The sequence below is a fragment of the Podarcis tiliguerta genome (genome assembly GCF_965153285.1).
Source record: "Podarcis tiliguerta genome assembly, chromosome: 3".
In the NCBI taxonomy this organism is placed as follows: Eukaryota; Metazoa; Chordata; class Lepidosauria; order Squamata; family Lacertidae; genus Podarcis; species Podarcis tiliguerta.
The window spans coordinates 38,644,377-38,663,575 of record NC_139536.1 but is presented as its reverse complement, the minus strand read 5'-3'; the positions used below and the strand labels follow the sequence as shown (position 1 = coordinate 38,663,575).

The 19,199-nt window shown below is 42.7% G+C and overlaps 1 protein-coding gene across 4 annotated transcripts in view; it reads right to left on the bottom strand.

Annotated features, from left to right (window-relative positions):
- LOC310673614 (zinc finger protein 318-like) overlaps nt 1-16,620 on the bottom strand; it is a 42,801-nt gene extending 26,181 nt beyond the window's left edge. For 3 of the 4 annotated variants that reach the window (XR_014509149.1, XR_014509150.1, XM_083432153.1), the window contains exons 1-6: nt 16,187-16,618; nt 13,482-13,654; nt 8,370-8,922; nt 4,167-5,588; nt 2,839-2,938; nt 2,278-2,550 (exon numbers count right to left, since the gene is read on the bottom strand). Coding sequence is in view for 2 of the 4 variants with exons in the window: in XM_083432153.1 (XP_083288279.1) it covers nt 2,303-2,550; nt 2,839-2,938; nt 4,167-5,588; nt 8,370-8,922; nt 13,482-13,654; nt 16,187-16,402 (2,712 nt within the window). In the remaining 2 variants the exon portion in view is untranslated. Of the gene's footprint in view, nt 1-2,277; nt 2,551-2,838; nt 2,939-4,166; nt 5,589-8,369; nt 8,923-13,481; nt 13,655-16,186 lie in introns of all 4 variants that reach the window. The other variant, XM_083432152.1, reaches the window with a different exon arrangement.
- Between the last annotated feature and the right edge of the window lie 2,579 nt (nt 16,621-19,199).

Below are 19,199 nucleotides of genomic sequence, written 5' to 3'. Positions count from 1 at the left end.
TTTGCTCACAGACAGCTTTCCAGGTCATGTGGCCAGCATGATTAAACTACTTCTGGCGCAACAGAACACCATGATGGAAGCCAGAGCGCATGGAACCACTATTTACCTTCCCGTCGCAGCAGTACCTATTTATCTACTAGTACTGGTGTGCTTTCAAACTGCTATGTTGGCAGAAGCTGGGACAGAGCAATGGGAGCTCATCCTGTCAGGCGGATTCAAACCGCTGACCTTCCGATCAGCAAGCCCAAAAGGATCAGTGGTTTAGACCACAGCGCCACTCATAATTAACAATTGTTTGAATACTTGGAATGGCTGCAACAGTCACATTTTATTGCTTTTGTCTCCTATGATGCAAATTCCTCGTAACAATGTGAATGATGTCTCACTGTCACTTGGTTCTCATAACACTTGTAAAACTGGGCTTTGCAATAAGACTTCTCTTAATCTGTCTTTTGCATTCTGTTAATGTTAAATGATCAGTTTGTTATTAGTCAGTTCTTGAATATCCAAAGGGCAACTGAAACACAAACCAATGGAGTTTCAATGTTTTTCTTTTAAAGAATCCCCCTCCCAACTTCTTTATTGATATATAAGAATGGTCTAAATGTTCTAGTACTGCTATGTACAATTTTATATCATTACCATTTATATTATAGTAACTATTGTACTTGAAACTGTTATGATAGTTTCCATCCTACCCATAATCCTGCTGGTCACTTCTCTCCTAGTCCCCTGAATCAGCCCCCCCCCCATGCACACAGAAAAAGAGAGAAAATGTGTGCGCACATATACATTGCTAATTTGAGTAAAAGTCCAATTTAGTAGAATTAATATGAGCCTTAAGCACTGAAGAGGTCAAAGAGGAAATGGGAAAGGAGGTGACAGAATTACATCTGGGTTGACAAGTCTTTCTGAGATCTTTCAGTGGTGGGGACATAATTGGATAAAGGTTTACAGCAGAGGGTTTTTTCTATTTAAAGTATTTGCTGCTATAGCAAAGCCAGAGCAAAGCAAAGCAGTGCTGGTACTCTGAATCCTCTATGGGGCTATAGCACCCTACCTTTAAGTTACAACTTATAATCCTTCTAAGTGCACTGGAGGGAAGGGTGGAGTACGGAGCCATGTTTTCTCCTCACAATGTTTACTGAAGGATGCTACATCATAACATAACATCCTTTCTGAGATGCATATAAGGTGATATAGCCCTAGAGAGAAGAGTTGGGATGGAAGGATCTATCAATTTTGGTTCTCTCTGTTCCCATTTTTCTAATCTGAAATGCAGTTTCTACAAAGATTTGCTATTATAATAATAATAATAATAATAATAATACATCAGCACTTTAGTGTGCATTTCTTCTAATTAAGAGATTTTTGTATGCAGTTCTGACTAATGGACACATTTTTGCAATTTCCTCTAATATCACGTGTACGCTATTTTTACTAATATCTTAATTTTTATGCACTTCCCCCAACAGAGGCATTTTTTAAATATATGCATTTGGTTGTTTGGATGGAGAACTGCATTGCAAAATTTGGGTATGGGTGAAATTTAAAGGATGGCTGTGTTTCAGTTTTCATATTGTTTTGGAAAGTGAGAATTTGATAGATTCAGCATTCAATGAGAACTGATCAAATTTCTCTCCTATCCCCTAGTCAAGTTTATAGATTTAGGGCAATATGCAAATTTAATGAACAAAACAAAACAAAACAAAACGCCACTATTGATTTGCTACAACAGTAAAAGCTATTTATAAAAAGGGGTGGTACGAGGGAGAGAACTCTCTGCTGCTACCTTTTACATGTGAAAGTCTCCTACCTCTGAAAGGCTTCTGAGTTTTGACAGCCCAGTGCTGGGAGTGAAAAAAGTTTCTCCCATCATTGCAGTCTGACAACAGAGCTGTGAAGGAGGGTGTGGGGGAACTGTAGATAATGATTTAGGATAAACCTTGAGCGGCTTAGAAAATTTAGAGATATCTTACCTTCTATTTCCGTGAATTTGGTAGGGTTGCTATATTGTATCAGCATTTAATTTAAACCAAAGACCCAAGAGACAAAACTTCTTAACAACTATTTTACTTTCCTTTAGACATAAAACAGTAATTCACAACATAGGACTCATAAAATAGGAAGTTAATTGAAAACTTCCTGGTTTGTTTATTGGCTTGTACAAAGGGAGAAGCGAAGGGGATACATGCATGGGCAAAAGGCTAATTTATATCCAGACTAATTAAGTAATTATTATCTGAACTCCCTTGGTGAGTGCACCTGTTATTTTACCTGGATTGAGTTGCAAGTTATCTCCTCATTTTTTTCCATTTTCTGACTTGTCTTTTTCTGATGAGTCTTTATTTTCAGAAGACTGCTTCCGGGGTTTCTCAAAAATGTTAATCCCCAAGATCAGAGCTACCTTATCAAGCTCAGATTGCTTTTTCTCTGCCGCATCAGAATGCATCTGCAGCTGAGCAACTTCCTTTGCTATCTTCTCTCGTAGTTGGTTCACTTCCACCAGCAAGGGATCTTTTGCCTTACGCATCTTGCGCATCATCTCCCCTAAGCCAGTCAAAGTGGTAGAGTGGAAAGCATAAGAAAATCATTAATACATGCAAAATTATTTTGGGTAATCAATTATAAGGTACCATTTTGGTATACCCAAAAGACAGAAGCAGGGTTTGCATTACTGTATGAAGAACTGACACGTTACTTGCAATGATTTGGGTTGCACCCTAATTAATTCCCTGTTTAGGATAATACCCTGAGATAAAAACAAATTATGCAATGTCCAGCATCACCACTTTAGAGGATAGTAGGGGAAAAGGAAGAATAAAATGAGTGCAGTACCTTCCTGTTTTGTAAGTCTGTTTAACTCAACTGTCAGATAATGCAGTTTCTTCTGTCGTGTTTCTTGTTCAGCCTTCAATTTCCCTCTTTCCTCCAATACCTAGAAAGGTTTGTGAAGGGAAGGAAGGTATTAAAAATCCCCCTTTCATGGATTACAACCCAACTAAAACTACAACAATCATTGAAAGTAAATATTTTCATCTTATGCTTGCTAACTCAGCCTGTGATTCATTGCACCCAGCTCCTAACATATTAAATGCCACTAAACATGAAACATACTAAAACTTACTAAAGCTTAAAAGCATGCAGGTCCTGCTTTCTGAACAAAATGCGTTCCCAGGAAATCATTTGTTAGGCGTATGTTCACATAATGAGCTTATGATTTCCATTATTTCCTATGGGAACACTTCTATTTCGTAATTTGTTTGATCTCTCCCCCTCCCTCCCTGGTTTCTTCCCAAAAGGGCTGCTGCTGACCAGCAAAACATGAAGTAGGCAAACTCCATCTGCTTGGGTATCTGAATTTGCTGCTTGTGTAGTGAGGTTTGGGTATAATTCTTCGTGTTTGGCCGAGATTTCAGTTACCAAGTGTTCCAATAGCAGGAACTGCATGTAGATTGTATCCTTAAAGAGAGACTGTTTAAGACCTTAGGGTGAAGGGCAGGTAATAAACAACAACAACAATTAACAAGGTGTGTCTTGCCACAGTACCATAAAAACAGCCATTAGATAGCTCAAGACATTAGAGGTACATCCTGTTCAAAAAAACTATACGTAATCCAATGTCAAATAAAAAGTGCAGAAAAAAGTTAAAATAAAATTGTATGTGCTTTGAACTTCTGTAAAACGGCAGACCTTAAATCCAAGAATGTAATCTTAAATAAGGAATCAATTCTGCACTTGGTTTCATATTTCATTATGTGTTAGGAAAATATGTGCAGTAGAAAAAGTATTACAGTGGTACCTTGGGTTAAGAACTTAATTCGTTCCGGAGGTCCGTTCTTAACCTGAAACTGCTCTTAACCTGAGGTACCACTTTAGCTAATGGGGCCTCCCGCTGCCACACAATTTCTGTTCTCATCCTGAAGCAAAGTTCTTAACCCGAGGTATTATTTCTGGGTTAGCGGAGTCTGTAACCTGAAGTGTCTGTAACCCGAGGTACCACTGTATATATTTTTAAACTACAGTATAAGGCATTCAGAAGTAAGTCTATAAGGATACTATCCACTTCTCAATAGCAGCAGCTACATTGCTACTATGTGGAAAAGGAAATGTGGTAGAAGGGGGGAGGAGGAAGATACATCTGCTTGTAAGATAAACATTCTCACCTTTTGTTTCTGAGCAGCTCGATTTCTATCATCAGGTATTTTTTCCTTAGCGCCTTTGTGGGTAGGCTGAGGGAGCAATTTGGAATTAGGAGCAGAGAAAGGGGTTTGAACAATCATAGATGTCTTTCTTTTGATATCACAAGTCCTTCGTGTTGTGGAAATTGTCTGAATAACTCTGACGTTGGAAACTGAATGATTTGGTGGCATTGTTGGAGTACCATACTCAGGTGCATTTGGAAATTCAGGATCAGCCTGCTGGGGAGGAGCCTGCTGGGGAGGATACGTGGCCCAGCCTGAAGCTGCATAAGTGAAATACTGTCCATATGGATTATAGCCAGGAGGAGGCATTGTAGGAGGTGGATAGTTTTGTGGCAGGGGAGTTGCACCAAATGGTAAATAGAATGGAACACTATACTGGGGATACATGGGAGCAGGAAACATTTGAGGAAGACAAGGTGGGGCAGATGGAATTGGAGATGCTATGGCAACAGCTTGCTCTTGTGGGAAATGATAATCTTGCCGTGCCGTTTTGCTTTCAGTGTGCTTAGAATGTGAAGCAGGAGACATCTCTTTAGATGGTGGGAAATAATCAGGAGAGGGAGAGTGGTTCCACCTTGGCTCTGGAGAATGAGTGTCACTTTGACTGCGGTGCCTTTCCTTAGACTCCCTAGAGTCTTTCCTAGGTTTATGAGAAGCCACTGAACGACGATCAGGAGAACGAGATGCTTTCTTCCCATGGAGGCGTTCCTGAGTGCGGGCAGCAAGCTTACCAATTTCAGCCACCCCAATGTCAAGACCAATAGTTTTGAGCAAGTCATAAATTTTCTCATGCTCTGGTTTGGATTCTTCTAAAGTGTCTGATTTTACAGATAGACTAGCAGGAGGAGAGCTTATTTTCTTCCATCCATGTTCTTTATCACCACTCAATGTTATCCTTTGAATAAAAATTGAGTCATCCCCATTATCACCATAAAGAAACTTCTCTTCAGCCTCAACATCATCAAGTAGGCTGTTCCTTCTCTTTTCTTGAGTGCTGGTAGAATCTGTTTTCATACTCAGAATGTGTGAAAAGCCATTCCCTTCCTGGCTGGCTCTTTCATGGGGAAGCAAGAAGTAACTGTGCTGGTCTTCATGCTCTGATGTGGACTCATGACACTCTCTCTGATTCAAAAAGCTCCCAAAATTCTGTTTATAATGGGAAATGTTTTGTTTTTGGCCAGAATGCAGCTTCCAATTATGCACATTGTCTTCAGATGTTGTATTTGCAGGTTCTACATCTGCATTTTTATTGAACTGTTTGAGGAATTTCACCTCCTCAGTTGAAAAAGGAGCAATGCTGTTGGTTCTCTGGGGAAAAGGAGGATCATCTGAAAGAAGAGGGGGCTCTTTGAGAGAGGCAGAACTGCTAGAAAAGACTTCAGGCTAAAAAGAAAGAAATTGCCATTTGTTACTACATTTTGCAAGGAGGCTAATCACTTTCCCAATCTATTAAGACAGACATAACTTTAATATAAAGGGTTTATAGTCAGTAGTTCATAACACTAACGAAAACTGTAAGACAAAGATAGAAATGGAATTGAAAGAGACAAAATAGTTCCTAAATACCACACTGTTACATCTGCATAAGATGGCCATTTTGATTAGGGATGGGCCATACTTTAAGAATGTGAGAACAGTCTGCTGGATCCAACCAGTGGCCCACCTAGCCCAGAATCCTGTTCTCATAGTGGCCAACTAGAAGCCCAAGGGAAGCCCACAAGCAAGAGCTGAGAGCAACAGCCCTCTGCCCACCTGCAGTTTCCAGCAACTGGTATTCTGAAGCATACCACCTTCAACACAACAGTGAAGGCAGAGCATATCCATCAGGGTTAGCAGCCACTGATAGCCATAACCTCTGTGAATTTGCCAATCCTCTTTTAAAGCCACCCAAGTTAGCGGCTATTACTGCCTCTTGTGGGCAGGAATTCCACAGTTAAACTACGTGCAGTGTGAAGAAGTACTTCCTTTTGTCTGTCTTGAATCTTCCAACATTCAGCTTCCTTGGATGTCCATAAGTTCTAGTATTATGAGAAAGAGAAAACTTTTCTCTAGCTCCTTTCTCCATGCTGTGCATAATTTTATACACTTTTGTCATGTCACTTTCACTGCCGACAATCAACACTCCTGCCTGATCGTCTTTAATAGGGCACTGGAAGAGAAAGTGACCAATTATCCCCCACTAAAGGCCAACCCTGGCTTGCAACACTGATCTAATGAGCTATAAAACTGCCAGTACAGCGAGGTAAGATTTGTCAGCTTGATACCTTGGTAATAGCTGTGCAATTCTTGCCCCTACTCAAGCTACCCTCATTCACAGTGAGGGCAATGAGAGGGCTTTGTTTGCCCTGAATAACACTGTCATTTAGACAAAGCTGAGGGGATATGCAGTACCCTGAGAATCATTCTGCAATGCCTGATTTGCTGAGATTACACAGCAATAAAAGAGGAGAAGAAAAACCATGTCAAATGAGTAACTGAGGAGCAGCACAGTGGCTGTGGACAGGGACAAACATATGTAAAACAATACCTTTGGAGATTTGAAATCAACATTTTTCACCAAACCCAAAGTGTTTTTTGCACCAAACCCAAAGTGTTTTTTGCACCAAAACATTCACAAGCAAGCATTATGTGCAGCTACAAAAAGATAATTCCCACGGGCATATTGTTACTATTATCAGAAACGAACTGATTTTTTCATATGATGAAACCCTGAGATAGAGAGAGCAGGATGCCAAAAAGGTACTTGCCACATCATAGTTGGCACGGTTTTGAAAAACATTATTTATTTACAGTATTTAGTATTGGAACCACCTGCCAAGGTGCTCTCTCTCCACAGCTACACAACAGAAAAACAATCCAGTCATGATAGTATGAAATGTCACCTGTTCAGAGCATTCCATACCAGTTTGAGAGAATGTTTGCAGTCCAATCCAACTAGGTAATTCTAGTATTAAGATTCTTGTATTAGGTTCAAGCAGGTTAAAAAAATGCACAACATGGTAAATGTACTGCATAAATTGCCAACCCTTCAATTTCAGCCTACACACAGATGTGAATAATAGTACCCTTATTTTGTTTGCATTCAACCCATTGCAAGTGCCATTAAATGGTTCAAAACAAATCCCAGATGTACCATTCCAAAAACCACCTTAATTTGGTGGTCTTGACTATTCTGATTTTTCTGCTGTAGAGGTAAAAAACCCCATCATGTCCAGATTAATAATAACAACAATAACAATAATAATTTATTATTTGTATCTCAGCCACTCTGGGCATCTTCCAGCATATATATAGAAACATAGTAAAAAATTAAACCTTAAAAAGCTTTCCTATACAGGGCTGCCTTCAGATGTCAAGGTGTTAAAACATTTCTGGCACCTTGCCGCAGGTTCTATCTATAGGAGAAAAACATTACACATATACAAGTGGGAGGCTCTTCTGTGTGATAGCATCACAGCTACAGAATGCACTGCCAAGGATAGTGAATCTGGTGCTCGAACCAGGTAAAAATGTTTCTGTAACCCAGCCACTGCAAATTGTTATATTATCTAGCTGAATAGTTCTGCCATTCTCAACTTTATTGTATTCTCGGTTGTTTTAGATTGTAGTACAGGTGGCGATCACCTTGCACCTGTCTACCTGACATGTGACCACCAAGACATGCGCTGCTTTCAGCTTTGGAAGGGAGCAAAATGGGCTTACGCACAATTGCTAACATGTACAATGACCTGGAAAGCAACCCCCACACTAACAGGGAATCGCCTATATTTAAATTCCTATGTATACTGCCTGGAAATCTGTTTCTGGAAAGCTTAGGGTTTTTTTTAATAAGTAAGGATTTTGATTGTGTGTGAATTTTAAAGCTATATGAATAAGCTGAATGAAAACTTTTGAAAGGTAGAATTGCTCATGAAGTGGGATGCTCTAAATACCAAAACTAGTAAAATGTCCTCATTCCAAGAAAAATGGGATCCAGTATGCTGATTATTCTACAAGTTATACCAAACAAACTCCACAACTGTGAGGGAAGCCTGGATATTATTCTGAGGGTATTTGTTCCAGAATTAACAGAGATTAAGTTTAATAATAAAATTTAAGATTCAATAAAAGAGCAGTAAAAAGTGTAAAGGACAGTTTAACCAGAGAGAGAAATACATGCCAAACCTGCACCGAAGGATCATCCCTGTGTTTCTTCAGAATAGATTTTTTGGGCATTGCTGTTATTTCATTAGGTCTATAAATATATTTATGTTCAGGGTCTTGACTGCAATTTCTGCTCAGCTCCTCCTCTTTGCTTTTCCCCCCAGGATATTCAAGTACACGTAAATCCACATCGTGAAATGGCAGGCTTGGGCTCTTACTAGGATCTTGTTTGCAGAAGCTCCACGTCCCAGACAAGAAATCCTCAGGCTCTATGTCTATCTTAAGCAGTCTGTCATCTCTGTCATGTTTAGGAAGTTCTAGGTCTTGCCCTGTATCCTCTGATGGCTTCCCAAGTAGCATTCTATACCTTTCCGTTTCCTTTGGGAGATATTGTAGATGGTTATAGCTGGTGCTATAGTCTGATTGATGGAGGAAATCGTCTCTAAAGCGATAATCCTCATCTTGTCCTGTATTGAAAGGTGAAGGAGGAGTTTCCTTGCTCAAGGAATACCGCTCAATGCTTTGAGGGCGTGGAAGGCCACTGCTAAATATTGGACCATCAGCCAAGTCATCCCTAATAAGAGAGGTACAGAACAAAATCAGCAACTTGGAATAACCCCCCCTGAACTCCAGCTGGCATAAAGTGCCCTTTGTATGACAACTCAATACTTCTTGCCTTGAACCCAAGATGGCTGGTTCTGAAGATTTTATATACTCAGCAATAACTTCACCCCATGACAGTCCAAACTATGCTGCAGTGAGCGAAATAATTCATTTGAGAAGTCTTGTTATTTATGAGCATAGGAGACATGCAACAGGAACAGAAGGAACAGAAGCCCAAACTTGAGAGCACTCAGGTTCCAGTTTGTCTATTTATCTTACACAAAAGGCCTGCATACTTCAATTATTTTATGGTGGATTTGAACAACACACATTTAGGGTTGTGTTTAGCTTTTTTACATGGTCTCATAAAAAAAAAAAGAACACAAATGTCTTGCTGGCTATCTAGGGGGAAAGTAAGCAACAGAACATTTTGGTATGTTTTACAGTAGTAGAATTCCCCCTTTCTTCAGCAACAATATTGTAGTTCAAAATTCAGCAAAGTTTCTCACCCTCCACTCCTCAAATAATTTCCTTCACATACTGTTTTCTGCATGTTACTTTAGCAAAAAAACAAAACAAAAAACCCCCTCAGAATTACTACTGAAAATAACTTCCATGCATGTTTTTAAATGAGGATTGCTGAAAGCATTGAACCTAAATACATGTGTTCATCACACTCAGCCTGCTGAACGCTTTCCCAACAATAATTGTGAAGAGATCTTCATGCACCTAACATGTCAAAAACAGTTTGAAGCAAAATATCAAAATATGGAAGACAACTTCCTTATCAGTTCAAAGCAGTGTTCAAAATTAGCCAGGCACCAGGCGCATTTTGCCCCTGGCTTTTGACCACTTGCAACCAAGTGAAGATGCCTGGGCACCAGGATGGCACCCGACATCACCATCTGGGGATCATTGGATCTGGACTGTTTTCACACACTAATATCCCACTAATACCCTGTAAAATTTTATCAGTTACATTTTATCTGCACAATCGGAATGAATTTCTGGAACCAAATTGCTTTTTCTGTGCAGCCTGAGCAGGAACAGTCACCATTAAGAAAAAGAGGTAAATTTAGGTCAATATACAGTGGTGCCCCGCAAGACGAATGCCTCGCAAGATGGAAAACCCGCAAGACGAAAGGGTTTTCCGTTTGCAGAGGCGCTTCGCAAGACGAATTTCCCTATGGGCTTGCTTCGCAAGACGAAAATTGACGAAAATTTTCGGGTGTTTTTTCGCTCCAAAACCCCTTTTTCTGAATCGCTAAGCTGCTAAAAGCATTTTAGCAGCAAAACTGCTAATCCCTTAAGCCTTAAAAAGCCGTTTTTAGCCCTTAAAATGTCAATAGCGCTAATAGTGCTACTCCGTCAATGGGCTTGCTTCGCAAGACGAAAAAACCGCAAGACGAAAAGACTCACGGAACGGATTCTTTTCGTCTTGCGAGGCATCACTGTATATGTATGTGGACTATCCCTGGATCAAGTGACTTGTCTTCTTCCAGTTCTCAAAGCTCTTAACCTAGCTCAAGGTAGTCAGAAGTTTAACTCAGAATCAATCATGGACAGTCCATCATTTGAAAACTAAGACTGGAGCTGTCTTGCCCCAAAATGGAAACTAGGCATTCCATTTTGACGACAGCAACCTTGGTTTAAGGAACCATTTGGGAACCTAGCATATATATCTAATTTTCTAATACTGCAGGAGAATAAGATCTATAATGGGAAACTGGATTCAACTGAAAAAAATTGTCCATCAAGACACAGACCTATACCAGCTCAAGCTATTATAAGCCCTTAAAAAGGGGGGGCGGGGGGCGGTTCATAGGATCAAGCTATCAGTTGAAAAAAAGTTATACCGTATTTTTCGCTCTATAGGACACATTTTTTCCCCTTCAAAAATGAAGGGGAAATGTGTCTGCGTCCTATGGAGCGAAGAAGCCATAGCCCCGCGACCCTCTCCTGGCTGGAGAGGTGATGGGCGGCTATGGCAGGAGCCTCTTTAGCTGCACGCCACCTCTCCAGCCAGGACAGCGCGCATGGGGCTAAAGAAGCCCCCCGCGACCCTCTCCCAGCTGGAGAGGTGACGTGCGGCTATGGCAGCAGCCTCTTCGCTGCACGCCTTTCCGCTGCTCCCCAACCTGCTCTTTGGGGCTGGTGGTGGGCTTCCCCCCGCCAGCCCCAAAGAGCAGGTCGAAAGGAACCTGAAGCCTGGAGAGGTTCCGAGGTAGCCGCCTGAAGGCACCTTGTTTTAGAGGGGGAAAACAAGACGGGGGAAATTCTCCCCCTCTCTGTGCAGCACCTCCTGCTGCTTCGCTGAAGGGACACTGGGCAGAGAGGGGGAGAATTTTTCCCCCTTGTTCTCCCCCCTCTAAAACAAGGTGCGTCCTATAGTCCAGTGCGTCCTATAGTGGGGAAAATACGGTAATTTGCATTGTTCCTATCACCACGACAGAGTTAAAATCACTTTAACAGTACCCTGTTAGCAGAGACACTGAGCACTGTGCCCAGCAATAAAATACTGGCCAAAGTTTATTGAACAAACCAAACTCCAGCACAGGGCTGTCTTAAGCATATGCGGCGCAGGGGTGCAAAGATCCGCCCGGCGCCCCCCCAAGTTGCCCAGAGTTGTTAACCTTTTTTGGGGGGAACCCCAAAGTTGCTGACCTTTTTAAAGGAAAGGTTCCCCAGAGTTGTCAGACACCTGGTTGGCAAAAAGAGGCGAAGCCGCTCACTCTCTTTCTCTCTCTCAGGGAGCTGCCGTCAGGAGCGAAGGGACGGCACTAAAGCCGAGGCGGGAAAGGCGTGCTGAGGAGGCCGCTTGCCGCCTTTTCTGCTCGCTGCTGTTGCTGCCGCCTCTTGTCCTCCTCCTTCTCGCTGGGCGCGTGTCTGTCTGCTTGCCCACCCACTTGCTCGCTTGCTCTCTGGCTCCCAGAAGAGCTCATTGCAGCACTCCGACCGACGGTCGGGCTCTTCCCGGACTCAACTCTCGAGCCCCAGACTCTCAGCCTGGTGCCCCTGAGGGCCTGGCACCTGGGTGCCTCGCAACCCTAGCGCCTATGGGTAAGACAGCCCTGCCCAGCAGAAAGAAAGAGTTTTGCCTTTTGACAGGCCTTGTTGACAGCATCTTAGATTCAATGAAACACCCACAAGAAAATTCACTCACAGCTAGACAGCTTACCAAAGCAGCTACTATCCCAGTGAAGATCATGCCACCCTCCCTGGTCGCAACTTACCCCCTCTTGTCTAGATGGCTTACCTACAACATAATTAACCCTTAAATTACACACTGAATGATCTCTGCTGTTATACTTCCATATTCTACATACTAACAGCAAACTAATAATGAATCCTTCTGTAGCCAAAATGACCGCCCAAACATTAAGAGCGGGCTATATTTTGGTTCAGGGAAAACCCAAGATTTGCAGATGCACAAAAAATATTTTCAAAAACTCTAAGGAGAGACATAAAGAAATAACCAGCCCAAGGAAAACTGAGTAAGCTCTGTCAACATGGAATATTGGGCAAGTGTTGGGGGCAAAAGCACAGGACACTGGTGGGGGTGCAAAGAGGAATGGAATGGAATAACTGAGAGAACCCTGATCAGCAGCACTCTATGTGGCAACATTTTCTTGTGGGTCCAATTTGGGTCTTCCTTATTCTAGTGTTGATATAGCTTTAACACTTTCACAGTGAACAATGAAATTTCCCTGTTGCTTCTACTTCTAGAAGTGGCTCTAGAAGTAAAAGCAACGGGGAAGTTTCATTGTTCAGTGTGAAAGTGTTTTACAACTTCTGTCATTCATGCAATTATCTTTCCTAAATATACCCTTTTTCATGTACATGTCTGTGTATATAACCCTATTCTAAATAGAAACCTGCTGTTGGGGATCTGCAGAAGAAATTTCACCCCTAAAAATGGATTAGGAAAACAGGATGTTTGGGCAGCGAAAGCAAATTATAATATAGATCTTCACACTGTTTCTGTACCTGCAGGAACATGTGAGTTTAAAATAGCAGCTAAATTGTCATGAGGTGACAAGAAATTTACTAATTTCATTTTGTTTTTCAACTGGGGTTCATTTTTAGAAAAGAAGCTGTTTCAGTTCCACATCTACTCTCACGGCTTCCTCAGAATCCACTGAAGACAAAACTGTCAGAAAAATTCAAAGAAGTAGATGTAAAAACTAATGATTTCAATCAAACAAAAGGTTTTCAAAACTGAACTATGTACTTTTTATCCATCTCCATCCTGCTCTTATTTATAAAAAGGCTGTATGAAATTAAACCGAGACATGTTTTCAATGCCGCTCTTTAATTCCTAACATTTTAAATCTATACCAAGGGAGGTATTAAAAATATGTCAATAAGAGAGTTAAATATGTCTGTCCTATATGAGATTCCCAACATGTCCTATACATTTCCCACAACGTCTTACAATCAGGTTGTGGTGTTTTATATTACCCATGCGACAAGTACCAAGAAAGATAACCAAGGTTAATTATGAGAGACTGGCATTCAGAGAAGCCTTACCTGTTCCCATCACTCAAACTTGGAGAGCGTTTGTCTGGAGAGTGAGAGCGCTTGTCCAGAGAGTGAGAGCGCTTGCCCGGAGAGTGAGATCGCTTGCCCGGAGAGTGAGAACGCTTGCCCGGAGAGTGAGAGCGCTTGCCCGGAGAGTGAGAGCGCTTGCCTGGAGAGCGTCTCTACAATTAAAATAACAAAACATCAGAATTCTCATAGCCACGTAAGTTACTATGAGGCAGGGGGTTCATGATGCTATTTAAGAAATAAGCCAATATTAATGCAGTATGCAAATTTTACTACAATTGATGTGGATTTGAAAAACACTACATGCACCTAATGTTTATAATGTGCAGCGAAGACATCTGATAATATGTACACCAACAATGTAATGAGAAAATGCAGCTAAATTGACAATTGTACCATTTAGAAGAATAGGAAGCCTCCCAATTTATTGCTAGTGACATAGACCACCAAAAAACCACTGTCCACCCCCATTTTTCACATAAAAGCGGTCAATTCTAGGAATGGGTTGTTTCTTAAAATTAATTAGTAATGGAACAGGGAGATAGTCCATCAGTGGAACAGGGCACTTCCAAGTTCTAATAGACATTTTTAGATAGGTGAACTTAACTCTTGGAAGCATTTTATCTCCTCACTCTGCTTCCTCCTGCTATCTAGATAATCAAATCTCAGTTTATTAAGCCAAGATATGTGCAGAGTCACAAATCCACATGCAGCTTGCTCAGCTCCGTTCCTAAAGCCAGGCATCAAAACTAACAGCAGTGTACTGTTACATCCAAACACTGGCTTCCAAACAAGACAGGAACTGGAAGCAAATTTTATTTCAATGGCTTCATTTTCTAGCCTCCTTGGAAGCCATTGACCAGCTTTCCAATTAACAGAATAACTATGGTTTCCTGGCATGTTTCCCACTTGAACAAAGGGGACAGGGGACCAAAGAGATTGCATGCGGAGTTCAGTAAATTTATGCACATCTCAGCTCATTAGGCCAAGATCTGATCATGCAAATGCAGCCTCTTTTCTTCTTCTTCCCCAGCCTTTAAGATCTTTAAGTATTTGGTTATTGACAAATATGAAAAGTGAAGGACAATCACTTCCAAAGGCTAATCTTCTCTGAAATTCACAGTTTGATCCTAAGCATGACTATCCATTAGCTGTGTTGATTTTGGTTGAAATAATTTTCAAGTACAGTGGTGCCTCGCAAGACGAAAAGAATCCGTTCTGAGAGTCTTTTCGTCATGCGGTTTTTTTGTCTTGCAAAGCAAGCCCATTAGCGGATTAGCGCTATTGACATTTTAAGGGCTAAAAACGGCTTTTTAAGGCTTAAGGGATTAGCGGTTTTGCTGCTAAAATGCTTTTAGCAGCTTAGCGCTTCACAAAAAGGGGTTTTGGAGCGAAAAAAAATCGCAAGAATTTTCGTCAATTTTCGTCTTGCGAAGCAAGCCCATAGGGAAATTCGTCTTGCGAAGCGCCTCTGCAAACGGAAAACCCTTTCGTCTTGCGGGTTTTCCGTCTTGCGAGGCATTCGTCTTGCAGGGCACCACTGTAATCCAACCAGGTTTATGCGCCCAATATGCTTTAGCAGCCATCCTATTTTTCAAATTCATTCAACGATCCACGAACCTTTGGTAAAAATAAACCTAAGCTCCTCCCCACCACAAACCAAATCTACAGGTATTGCCTTAACCTGTTAAGGGTATTGTGTGCGCGCGCAAAAATCACCGGCCACTTTCCTTCATGTAGAAATGAAGGAAAGAAAGGAACGTGCAGCTCAACCTGAGACGGGTCTACTCAGAAGTCTTACTAAATCCAAGGTGATTTCCTCTCAGATGTAGGATACACAGGGCTGTTGCACACTTCATGTTTCTCTACTTTGAGGCAAAGCTTCCCCTCCAGCTGTCATTAAGCCTTTCGACCTCCTTCGCATCACCACAGAGCAAAGGCTGGGATCACGGGTAAGATTGCTTAGGGATGCTCAAGATTGCTGGGCGCACGCCCAGAAATGTGGGCCATGATGTTATATAAAACTAAGTTGGGGGCAGGAAAACAGCTGGCTATTCCGGTAAGTGGCAGTTAGGTGCGAGAGATGGGGGATGCTCCTTGGGGAAGGTACAGTGGTACCTCGGGTTAAATACTTAATTTGTTTTGAAGGTCCGTTCTTAACATGAAGCATCACTTTAGCTAATGGGGCCTCCCGCTGCAGCACAATTTTTGTTCTCATCCTGAAGCAAAGTTCTTAACCTGAAGCACTGTTTCTGGGTTAGCGGAGTCTGTAACCTGAAGCGTATGTAACTTGAAGCGTATGTAACCCGAGATACCACTGTACTGAGGTGAGCAGGCAGTCCTGGATGCTGGGGAGGCGGAAGAGGAGGAGTTTGGGTTGGATTATCACTACCCGAAGGAGTCTCAAAGCGGCTAATATTCTCCTTTCCCTTCCTCCCCCACAACAAACACTCTGTGAGGTGAGTGGGGCTGAGAGGCTTCAAAGAAGTGTGACTGGCCCAAGGTCACCCAGCAGCTGCATGTGGAGGAGCGGAGACGCGAACCCAGTTCACCAGATTAGAGTCTACCGCTCTTAACCACTGCACCACACTGGCTCTCGGAGGCGTCTTAAATTCGCTGAGGCCGGGCCAATTCCCCAACCCGCAACCCCCTCAGCCTCCGCCACCGCCGCCACGGGCAGAGCGTACCCGACTACTGCGGCGCGAAGGCGGCGACCGGCGCGAAGAGCGTCCGCTGGAGGGCGAGCGGTGCCGGCGGCGGCTCCGCGGAGACCGGGAGCGCGAGCGCGAGCGCGACCGCGAGCGGTGCGAGCTGCGGCCTCGAGCCGAACTAGAGCTGGATGCGCTGGTTTTGGACCGGCTGGAAGACGGCTTGCTCGAACGGCTGCTGCTGGAGCGGTGCATCACGACAAGAGTAGCGCCTCCGCCGCCGCCAAGGCCGCTCTCGCCAGCTCCCTTCCCAGCCCCCGCTCTGCGCACGCATCAACTGCCCCCGCTCCTCGCGCGCGCACGTAGCACCGGACGCAAACGCTGCTTAATCGGGGGTGGGTGGGCGGGCTGGGAAGACGCTTCCTTCCGACGTCCTTACAAAATGGCGGCGGCGGAACTCGAGTCACGTGGCCTTTGCGCCTGCCCGGGGATGTAAGGCATCCTCCCAGACGCTAGAGGCCGCTGGGGGGCCAAAAATATATCAGTGGGCTCCGTCCGGCCTGGTAACTCAGAATTCATAGAGAGAGAAAACGGTAGAGCACTATACCCCGAGTTTCCCGTTCTCCTTTTGATGTGTTCTGTATTCAACAGGGGTCTGCGAGAATTTCAGCTGATTCAGAACACAGGCTTCCTCCGGCTCTCGTGTCATTTGATCACTGATCTGTATATAGGCGGATTTCAGAGGAAAAGCAGGGGGCTTGCAATGTTTAGTTGGCTGACCAAAAAAGGCTGTCCCCCAATTAATCAGTCCTCAGATGTAAAATAATAAAAATCGTAATGAAAACTAAATTGTTGTAAATATGCAAACGGAAAGTATCATTTTAAAATGATAAAAAGGGGGGGGATGACTCTTCTAATCCGATTATAGGAAGGTGCCCTATTGCAGCTCAGAATATTTGTCCATTTAGTTCAGCGTTGTCTACTCTGTCAGCAGCTCCCAAGGTCTTGGACAGAGATATTTCACACTGCCTGCTAGATTTCTGCTTGACATCCTGGAAAGCTGCTGCCCCACCAGCTCTGACTCATTGTCATTGTACATTGATTAAAACCAAGGGAGATAGCTTTTTGTTCCCCTTGTTCTTATTCATATGCTGATTTGACTGATTAAAATTTATATTATTAACCAACTGTTGTTTTAAACTTTTTCGTTGTGCTGTTGTAATGGGCTTATTTTTATTAAAGGTAAAGGTACCCCTGCCCATACGGGCCAGTCTTGACAGACTCTAGTGTTGTGCACCCATCTCACTCAAGAGGCCGGGGGCCAGCGCTGTCCGAAGACACTTCCGAGTCACGTGGCCAGCATGACACCGCTGCTCTGGCGAGCCAGAGCCGCACACGGAAACGCCGTTTACCTTCCCGCTAGTAAGCGGTCCCTATTTATCTACTTGCACCCGGGGGTGCTTTCGAACTGCTAGGTTGGCAGGCGCTGGGACCGAACAGCGGGAGCGCACCCCGCCGCGGGGATTCGAACCGCCGACCTTTCGATTGGCAAGCCCTAGGGGCTGAGGCTTTTACCCACAGCGCCACCCGTGTCCCTTTATTTTTATTACATATTTTAATTGTGAATGTTTATTTTAGTGCCTTAATTTAACTTGTTTTATTATATGTTTTAATTATGTATCATTGGTTTTATACTTATAAACCAGTAGGAGGCCATCTTGGAAATGAAGTAGTATATAAATTAATAATAACATTTATATAATCAGATTCATAAAATAGTATTCACCAAACAACGTTGGAAGCCTAATTCCTTAATGTGTTTGTGTTTATTTCAGACATGATTTCCAAGCTGAATCGGAATCTTTGGTTTTGTATCTGGCAGAAATTTTGCAGTTGCAATTTTTGTAAACCTGTTCTTGTTCTAAACTGTCAGGATGATGTCAATCATGCTCGCTTTCAAAACTGAATATGCATATCTGTTTTGTTCGCTGTGCATTTGACTAGGTGCTCCTTACATAATTACACACTCTGAGATTATTTCAATTCATTGTCCCAAACTTTCATCAAGGTGTCATCGGCCCGGTTCATAATGTGAAAAGATCATTTGAGTTGTGCATACTTTTGTGAGCTTCTCTGAGAGCAAGAGTAAACAAGAGAGGTAGGTACTAAATAAGAAATATAGTACACATTAGAAAGTTGTTAAGGGGCAGAAACTAATATGGAGGAGGGTCCATAGCTTGGTGGTAAGTGCATGCTAGCAACCACTACTGCTCAAAGTAGATTAGCCTTTCCCAACCTGGTGCCCTCAAGAGGTTTTGAACCTTAATTCCCATCAACCATAGTCAGCATGCACTGGCTGGGGCTGATGCAATTGTAGTCCGAAACCTCTTGAAGTCATTAGCTGGGGAAGTCTGGAGTAGACATTACTGGGTTCCATGGACAAATGCTGGACTAGATGGTTCAGCAGCTTCCTATGTTCCTGTACAGTTTTAGACCCTATTTAACTGAATTTTGTCTGCAAGTAGTGCAAAAGCTCCTACTGTATGGAGAAGTAGGATGAGATGAGTGTAGTTTAATTGTTGCAATTGTTGGCTCAGGAGTTACCCACCTTGAGCCGTTCTGATACGGCTAGATAAACAGAAAGGAATTTAAAACATTATGGTACTCTTTTGGTTTGAGTCTGCCATTGCCATATTAAACTTGAAATACGTTGAACGGTTGAACCTATTCTCTGGACCATCTGTCCAGAAGAAATGCAAAGTGCAATTGAGTACACGAATTACAGTACCAGTTTATACAGGGTGGTACCCCTGATCTATTAACTTAAGCTGCAGTGCTGTGCAGTTTGATAGATGGGATTCAAGCTGACTGGCTGTACACAGGAATGCACCCTTAAAGAGTACATTTTCCTGGAATAACTAACTTTATAGAAGCCAAATATTAATATGAATTAACATAACTATGAAGACATTTAGACCTACACAAAGTCAGAACAAAACGCATCAGAAGCAGGGCTTGCAGTGACATGCAAGTACAAGATTTATGCCTCTGA